This window comes from Mustela nigripes, chromosome 14 (genome assembly GCF_022355385.1).
Source record: "Mustela nigripes isolate SB6536 chromosome 14, MUSNIG.SB6536, whole genome shotgun sequence".
Classification (NCBI taxonomy): Eukaryota; Metazoa; Chordata; class Mammalia; order Carnivora; family Mustelidae; genus Mustela; species Mustela nigripes.
The window spans coordinates 19700764-19709909 of NC_081570.1; the positions used below are offsets into that span (position 1 = coordinate 19700764).

The 9146-nt window shown below is 52.4% G+C and overlaps 1 protein-coding gene and 1 long non-coding RNA gene across 4 annotated transcripts in view; one reads left to right on the plus strand and one right to left on the minus strand.

Annotated features, from left to right (window-relative positions):
• Window positions 1-5395, minus strand: part of TENT5B (terminal nucleotidyltransferase 5B) — an 8173-nt gene extending 2778 nt beyond the window's left edge. Inside the window, exon 1 of the mRNA XM_059376789.1 lies at window positions 4486-5395. Within this exon, the coding sequence (XP_059232772.1) occupies window positions 4486-4749 (264 nt within the window). The 5' untranslated portion in view covers window positions 4750-5395. The remainder of the gene's footprint in view (window positions 1-4485) is intronic.
• On the plus strand, window positions 39-4561 carry LOC132001861 (uncharacterized). Of its 3 annotated transcripts, none has more exons than XR_009399701.1 (4): window positions 39-706; window positions 900-1070; window positions 3771-3852; window positions 4475-4561. It is a non-coding gene; the product is annotated as an uncharacterized LOC132001861 (long non-coding RNA). The 3 variants fall into 3 exon arrangements; XR_009399700.1 differs by having other exon boundaries at window positions 39-686; XR_009399699.1 differs by having other exon boundaries at window positions 39-1070.
• Window positions 5396-9146: the final 3751 nt, after the last annotated feature.

The following is a 9146-nucleotide window of genomic DNA, read 5'->3' on the forward strand; positions in this document are numbered from 1 at the left end:
TGTGGGACTCGATCCCAGGACGCTGGGATCATGACCTGAGCCGAAGGCAGCTGCTTAACCAACTGAGCCACCCAGGCGTCCCTCACCTTAATGCATCTTAATGCACAAGGACCCTGTGAGACAAATGTTGCCCTTGTTTTAGAGCGGAGGAAACTGTGGTTTGCAGTGGTGCAACCCCTGAGATTCGAGGTGGGGAGGCATTAAGAAGTGGCAGGGCTGGCACTGAAAACCCAGACCCTTTCTGCTCTTGGGACAGGAGAGGGTGATCATCTCAGAAAGCGCTCAGCGCCCAGCCCAAGTGGGAAGAGATGCCGCAGACCCCGGCAAACCAATCATCTTCAATTTTGAATCTGTTCCTTTGGCCAGAGGCATCTTTCTGGGGCTAGGACCATGTGGGGGAGAAGAACCGAGCTGGGCCCAGACGTTCAGTTTTCTCAGCAACCCAGTGTACTCCAGGCACCGTCCTGAAAGTGACCAGGCAGCATTCCTGCCTTGAGTGATTCTGCAACCCCGCCTTGCTGCCAAGTCAGCACCCAGCACTGGGCTGGGCTGCCCTCCTCTCTTCTCAGGGAATTACTGCAAAGAATGCACTTAAGTGCTGAGGAGGCAAGCCACAGTGGGGCAATCTGAGGCGGGCGGCTCCCTCCAGGAAGGCTTCCGGGAGGAGGACCCCAGACTAGGGGAAGGTATTGTAATGGCTACAAGGGTAAGCAACTGGCCATCAGGAACATGCTGTGGGAGGAGCTGGGGGCAGGGAGGGCAGGGAGGAACACCCATTAGGCACCTATTGAATACCTGGACCTTCTCACCAGAATCTATGGAGGAATCGATGTTCTCTCTCTCTCTTTTTTTTTCTTTTTAAAGATTTTATTTTTAAGTAATTTCTATACCCCTCATAGGGCTCCAACTCACAACCCGGGATCAAGAGCTACATGCTTCATTGACTGAACCAGCCAGATCCCCAGATGGGTGATGATTCTCTATGATCTCCAAGTTATAGCCGGGGAAACCAAGGCTCACAGAAGTGTCATCATCTGCCCGAGATCACGTACAGGCGCCTTCAAATCCAGGTGTGGCTGACTCTCCTCCCCTCATATTGCCCCCAGGGTTTGGAAGGAGCAGAGACTAGACCCTAGAGTTCTAACACTCCCTCTCTTTCAAAACTTCAAAGTGAGGGCGACCCTCCAGTCACTAAAGCTGAGTCAAGGTAGTTAGGAATGGGAGGGTGGGGTTGGGAGATGCCTTGGCCAGATAGACTGGGAAGGCTGGAGGTAAGGGGCCAGTTGCTACAGCCCGGCCTGTGGGACTTCTCACCCACACCCTGGAAGCTGGCAGCTATGCCCATGTAGGCCAAGGAGAGAAACAGACAAGACCTTGTCCCCAGGACCCTGCCAGACTTACAAAGTCGACCAGCCCCCTCCCCAGATCCCAGTAGAGCTGACGGAGCCTTACTCAGTGCCAGCACCAGCTCCCAGGCTGCTGCTCACCCCAGGGCATGGCATCTGGCCTGGTGAGTAGGTAGCAGTACCCTTGTTAAACCGCCTGCGTCAGGCCGTGGGGCTGGCTGTGTCAGCCAGCCGGCAGCTGTTGTCCCTCTCCCAGGTGTGACTATAGCCAGCCGGGCAGGCGGACCCCAGATACCGCCACACCCAAAGACTGCAGGGCAGCTTAGAGTCTCCTGAATCAGACTTTCCAGCCATGAAGGGGGCAGTGGCTGCACCCTCCTTTCTCCTGTGCCAAGGGCCTCCCCAGAATCGCTCTGTTCCTGGGCCACTGCCAAGACCTACAGCGGGTGGTGGGGGTGGGGGTGGGGGGACTATGGGTGCTGTCAGCGAGCAGGTCACAAAACTCCAATCTGGAGCTGACTAATGCAGGCCCTCTTGCTGCAACTAGGGAGATCAGATTGTCTCATTCAGTTCCCTGGGCCCAGAGAGAGCAAAGGACTTATCCAAGGTCACACAGCTAGTTAAGTGGCTGAGTTTAATTAGAACAGGGCCTCCCAGAGTTATGGGCAGGGGAGACTCCTACAGGGGAATGGGTCCCTCTAGCTCAGGTCCAAGCAAGATGAGCATCTCTAGCTGCTCAGATTGCTGCTGTAGACAAAGTCTTATGGGAAAACAGAGGGAGAAAGGTTCTAATTCTTAAATCATGGACAACCAGCATCCCGCATGACACACACCTAGCATCCTTCGCTCCACCCCACCCCAGCAACCCCCCACCTCCTCATATAGGCAGCCCGGATGGCCCTCATCCCCATGCACACCAAGCACCTCTCTCCACGCCCCATATACACCCAGCACCCCCACCAGTTTGTGAAACTACCAGCTGCAGATTCCTGCCAGGAGATGGACCTTCTTCCCTGGGGATGCAACTGTACAGGCCAGGGGAAGGCACTGTTCCCTTTGGATTCTCGAACCTGAAAGGGTGTGGTAGAGTAGTCCAACTCTTCAGCATTGAACAGATAGGGACACTGGGCCCAGCAAAGGGAACGGACAGTACTCTAGGTCCTGAAGCCAGATGTCCAGCCTCCCAGGCCAGCTCTGAAATATCGGCTGCCTCTCTCCACCACAGTCAGCAGCTCCCTGCTCTGTGATATCTTTGCCCTTAGTCTAGAACACTCTCCTATTAGGGGCTCAGGAAGTCACTTCCTATTGGCCTACAGTCCTCACCACCTGGCAGGGAGCACCTGAAGGGCGAGAGGCTGGGTCCCAGGCATATCTAGAGCCCTGGTGTCCCGACTAGGGATTGGCACAGAGCAGACACTAGTAAAGGCACTGGGCAGGGACTTCCCCTCCAGGGCACCCTTCGTCCCTGCAGAGGGGAGTTTCCACATGGGGCTCCTCCTTCCCTCATGTCTGAAACAGTCCTGGAAAGACAGTAGTTGGAGCCCCAAGGTTGACCTGAGTGTCCTGGGAAGAAAAGCCTCAACTGGTTTCCTAATTACCCCATGACAGCGGGCAGCGGAGGAATGCCTCAGTGAGCACCACTGGGGCTGTGGGTGAGTCAGTTCTGGGGAATCTGCCCCCACCCCCTCCCATTCCCTGGGAGGGAGGGCGAGGTAATCCCTTAGCAGACACCCCTCCTCCTCTGTGGAGGCTGAGACCATAGGAGACAGGGGAGTGGCTGGCTTCACTAGCTTCTGTGGATAGCTCCCCAGAAAGAAAGTCCGTCTACTGGCAGAAATATACAAGAATTGTGGCTGGATTTTCTGGTTTCTATAAGAAGACTTCCCTAATACTTAGAAGTTGAGTCTTGGGAGGTGGGGAAGAGGTAGGAAGACTTGAACCTGAGCAGGTATCTCCCAGGAAGACCCATGATCCTCCAGGTTTGATTTTTACCTCTTTAGGTACTCTTAGACAGCTTAGACAGCCCCCCCTTGGAGCCTCAGCTTCCCCAGCCACAAAATGGGTGTAATGATTGCCATTCTGGCATTTCAGAGTATACCAGCACCTAGGTTATACAGATAAAAGAGCAATTTGAAGGGCACCGGGATGGCTCAGTGGGTTAGGCCTCTGCCTTTGGCGCAGGTCCTGATCTCAAGGTCCTGGGATCAAGCCCCGCATCGGGCTCTCTGCTTGCCAGGAAGCCTGCTTCCCCCTCTCTTTCTGCCTGCCTCTCTGCCTGTGATCTCTCTCTCTCTCTCTGTGTCAAATAAATAGAAAAAAGAAAAAAGAAAGAGCAATTTGAGGGGTGTCAAAAGTTAGGTAAAAGGAAGAGGGAATCTAAGGAAGGAGAGAAGGCTACCAGAATTCTCTTTTTCTGCTCCTCAGTAGACACCACGGCCAACCTTCACTTCCAGTTCTGGGGAAGGACACTGGACACCCGATGTCGCCTCCACCACGCAGGCATCAGGTCTGGTTTGGTGCTTAGTTAATCTCCTGCCACAACCCCAGCTGAGAGGGACAGAGTCCTTTTTGAGATTTCTGGGATTTTCCACTTAGCCACAAAGTTCTTGAGCCAGGGCTGAGGAAGCACAGGACAAAGTCTGCCGCAAGAACCTCCAGAGAAGGAAGGAGTGTGTGTGTGTGTCTTGGGGGGTGGTGAAGCCCAACGATGAAGATTTGGGGATGAAAAAAACCTATTTTGAACCCAAGCACGCACACCTACCCATCCAGGGCTTCCTGGTATCCTTAGTCTCAGCAGACAGGGCCGCTCTCCTGCTGCCCCCCACCCCACCCCACCCCAAGCACCACCGCAGCCAAGTCCCGCCCCATTCTCCTCCCATTACCTCACCAGGGCCAGGGTGAATGGTGCGGGAGGAATCGAGGCTCTCCTGAGGCAGAGGAAGGGAAAGCCAAAAGGAGGGAGCATGGTCTACTACTACTCATGCTCTGTGTTGGATTTTGTTACAGTCCCTGTCCATCTCTAAGTCTCATTTTCCCTAGCAGTGCAGAGAATCGAACAAACTCTGGGTGCCTCCTAGCACAAGAATCTGTCAGGCTGGAGACCCCATAACTCCCCACCCCCTTCCCAGGGCCCGCTCACCTGCACAATCTGCCGGGGCTGCACGCTCAGAGTGGGGAAGTTGCCGCGCCCGTGAATGGGAATCGGTTCTTTCAGGAGCACGTCCAGTCGCTTCACCTGTGGCCAGCCTAGCCCACTCAGGTGCCGTCCTAGGGAGGCCGATGAGGCCTCCGGGTCGGGGCCGCCGCCTGCCGGGGCGGCCGTGGCCACCGCCGAGGCCGCAGCCGTCCCCACCTGCGCAGCTGCCTGGTCCAGACTCTCAGCTCCACTCTCCGACGGCATCATTAGCTCGGCCCTGGGGCCCCGACGGCAGAAACCGGCGGGGGTGGACTAAGGGGAGAAGGGCAGGGAGAGCAGCTGGGCCGGGGCCAAGGCGAGGGGCGCGGCTGCCGGGACTGGATAGCAGCGACGGCGAGGCAAACTCAGGGCACACCTCCGACGGCGACGACCAACCGACCCTAGAGCCTGTAACCCAGGGCCCAGCTGACTCTTATAGGCCGCGGGCGACATGCCCATTGGTCCAGACAGCTGTCACACAGTGGGTGCGCCTCGCCTCTCGACTCCCCTGCCATTGGTCAGCAGAATTTGGCACGTGAGTCACTTGTAGCCAGAGAGATTCCGATTGGCTGGCTGGCATGCCCCTGCCCCGCCCTCCGGCCCAGGCAGAATTCCCTCCTTTGGGCCTTAAAGAACTTCTGTTCGCAATGATTGGCCCGCGAGGAGGCAGGCCGAGACTTAAAGGGACTGCGCCCTCCAGCGGCGGGCGGGAGGGAAATGACCCGTGGAGTCTGTAACAGAGTTGGACCACTAAGAAGCTCCATCTCTGTAGCCGGTTCTGGTAGGGGCTTCCTGAGCAGCTGGTGGAAGTCTTTTCTTCCAGCTTCTCAGCCTCATCAGGTCCTGTGTGCCCTCAGGCAAGTCACTAACCCCTCCTGAGCCAGTTTCCTTTTCTGTCCCAGAGAAGATGTTCAATAAACATTTTTTTAAAATTTTGATTTGATTACTTATAGTTGACAAAAACGTTTTCTTTTTTTTTGCGAAAACATTTTCAGGGTGCCTGGGTGGCTCGGTGGGTTGAAGCTTCTGCCTTTGGCTCAGGTCATGATCCCGGGGTCCTGGGATCGAGCCCCGCATGGGGCTCTCTGCTTAGCGGGGAGCCTGCTTCCCCCCTCTCGCTTTCCTCTCTGCCTACTTGTGATCTCTCTCTCTGTCAAATAGGTAAATAAAATCTTAAAAAAAACCCCCACATTTTCATGTATTATTTTTTCCCCCTAAATATTTTATTTATTCATTTGACAGAGACAGTAACAGCGAGAGAGGGAACGCAAGCAGGGGGCATGGGAGAGGGAGAAGCAAGCTCCCCTCTGAGCAGGGAGCCAATGCGGGGCTCCTTTCCAGGACCCTGGAATCATGACCTGAGCCGGAGGCAGACGCTCAACGACTGAGCCACCCAGGCGCCCCCATTTTCATATATTCTCTTGAAATAATATGTTTACATGTTTTTCTTTCCCACTTTACAGAGCCTAGAGGGATGAGGTTTATTGTTACTTTTGAATTCACTTTTTCTTCTGATTTTAAATCTACGTACCTGAGGTGGGATTTCGCAAATTGAATCTGCTTGATTTAACACTAAAATATTTTTTCTTAGATTAAATGTCATTCTTCTAATACTTCCCGGTCCTACAAGGCAGGCTCAGCAGGGAGTAATATTCCCAATGTTACAGAAGAGGAAATCAAGACCTATGGATGAGAAACTACATTCCAGGGTCACCAGTTTGTCTCCGACAGACCTGGACCTAGAACTCAGGAGCCTGACTCTCAGACTAGAGCAATCACTTCCTCTTTCTGAAGGCCAGCACAAGCAAGATCCTGCCTTTGTCCCCTCCCTCCCTTTTGTCTGGGATCAGGGGCTTCCTCCAGCCCCCTGGTAGGGGACCTGTTGCTCGCTCTACTGCTTGATTGTGTGACTATGGGCAAGTCATTGCAATGTCCTCAGTGAAGTTGCTTACTGTTTTGTTTTACCTTCTTTTGAAAGAGAAGAAATATATGAGAAACGTCCTTTGCTGAACCCAGAGTCCCCAAACCCTTGACTTTCATGGCCCCAGCAGAGGAAGGAAGAGAAAGGAAACTAACATATACTGAAGACCTACTATGTACCAGGTCACTTTACATACATGACCTCTAATTTCTAAAATACAGCTCAAGATGTGGGATCATTATCCTCAATTTGCCGATGAAGAAACCGGGGCTTAGAGAAGTCAAGTGACATGGTCATACAACCACTAATTGTCAGGGTGGGACTTGAATCCAGGTCTCCTGACTCCAGAGCCCTATTTTCCAACTGCTACTCGTGGAAGAGTTGGCACAGATCACAGTACCCTGCTTGGCACAGCCCTGTACCACCCTCAAGATGTATCCATTCATTCATTCATTCGTTCATGCATTCATCAATCAACATATATATACTAAGCACTGTGTACCAGGTGCTGGGTTAGGCCCAAGATATGATGGGTAAGGTCCCTACCCTAGAGCTGACATTCTAGTATAAAAAGAATGTAGTTAAGTAAACTTATTTTACTTAAAACTCTCCCTCTCTCACTCCACGTATATCATGTTTGCTCTCTTTCCCATTCCGTTTTATTTTCTTTGCATTATCTGAAATGTCTTATTTCTTTGTTTACTTAACTATGGGAGTTAACTAAGGGAATGTAGGAAGGAAAGAAGGAAGGCGAGACGGCAGGGGGTATACTCAGGAGGGTTTTTACCTGCACCAAGAGCAACTTCTAATTGTCCCAGTGAATGGTGGAAATGAAGGCTGGGGTAGCTTCTGAAGAGTCCATCTGGCTTTCAAACATTATATGCGAGCCTTTTCCCTCCCATACATATTTCCCTTCTTAATCCTGACTCCGATTTTCGTTACTCTGATTTAGTTACTCTCTATGATAACTGAGTTGTAGTGACATAGCTAAGTCACTCTCCCTTTCTGGGCCTCAGTTTCCTAGTCTGTAAAATGGCGGTGAAATAGGAGTCAGGTTTTTCCATTCACCTGTGATTCGAAGTGATGGGAAGGAGAAGGGGTCCTGAAGAGAGTGTTGGCCTCTACATCGGGCCCTGCCTCTGCTCTGGACTCCAGCCAAGAGCATTCTGGAATCAGCCCACATTACTGAGCACCCTGTTTGGAACCACATGAAGGCCGTTTCCATACAGTTTCTTACCTAATTTTTGGAACACAATCTTTTCTTTTTTTTAAAGATTTTATGTATGGATGTATTTATTTATTTATAGCATGAACAGGGGGAGGTTCAGAGGGAGAGGGAGCAAGAGAATCTCAAGCAAACTCCATGCAGAGTACAGAGCCAATATGGGCTCTGTCTCATGACTCTGAGATCATGATTTGGGCTGAAATCAAGAGACAGACGCTTAACCAGCTGAGCCACCCAGGTGCCTGCAGAACACAATCTTTTGACAAAGGAGTGATCTCTCACTTTGCATGAGAGGAAACTAAGGCTCTGAGAAACAAATTAATTTGCGCAGGGCCCCACAGTTGGAAGGACAGGCTTCACACCCAGGTCCAGCTGAACCCCAGGCTCATGCCCTAGCCAGGGTCATGTCTCTGAGCATGACTTGGTTTGTTCAGAGATGGTCCCTCTATGGTTCTAGTCCTCCACCCTGCCTCAGCCCCTCATGGCCAAGGCACTTTCCTGGACCTTGTCAGTATCCTGTGCAATTTCAATAGCAGGTATCCCATCCTCCTAACACCACCTCCTGTCTTTCGTGCTCACTGCTTCTAGAACCTCGACTGCAATGGCTCCTGATTCCCTAGGCTCTTCAATCCATGAATCCTCCCACCTTTCCCCACTGTTTCTGGCCTCCTTAACCAGCTTTGCTTCCATGGACCATCATTATAATTACTGCCTTGCACACACCCTCACCCCCTTGCTGCTCTCACCTGGCAAAACCACACCCTGGTTAATCCAGCTGGGTTTGTATCCCACAGTTGACTGAAGCTGGACAAAGACAGCCCTGCTGACAGGTCTCACCTGAACATCGAATCTGGGTCTTTATCCTCTCCAGGGGCCCGTAGCACCCTCTGGCAAGCCTACCATGGGACCAGCTGCTTTCACTCCCCTGAGGTCCCGAGACAATTCCTATCCCCCCAAAACCTCAACCCTGGACAGCTCCTCCCCTGTCCCCTCTCAGTGGAGGACCTTGGTTCCTACATTGAGGAAATAGAAGAACTCAAAGGAGAATTTCTTTTTTTTTTTTTAGATTATATTTATTTATTTGACAGAGATCACACGCAGGCAGAGAGGCAGGCAGAGAGAGAGAGGGGGAAGCAGGCTCCCCTCTTAGCAGAGAGCCTGATGTGGGGCTCAATCCCAGGACCCTGGGATCATGACCTGATCTGAAGGCAGAGGCTTTAAGCCACTGAGCCACCCAGGCGTCCCACAAAGGAAAATTTCCATAGACTCTCAATGCCTACCCAATCCCTGGGTCTGTGCCTCATTTGTAGCTTCCCTCCTGGTGCCTTGACTGAACCCGCTTCTTCCTCCCCACGGCTTCCCAGGCACTTACCTGGGTGCCAGGTAAGTCGCCAGGGTGAAGTCCTTGAGCAGGTGAGACCACCTTCACCCTGGTGATTTTTCCTTCTCTAAACATTCCAGTTAACGTGAAAACAGTAT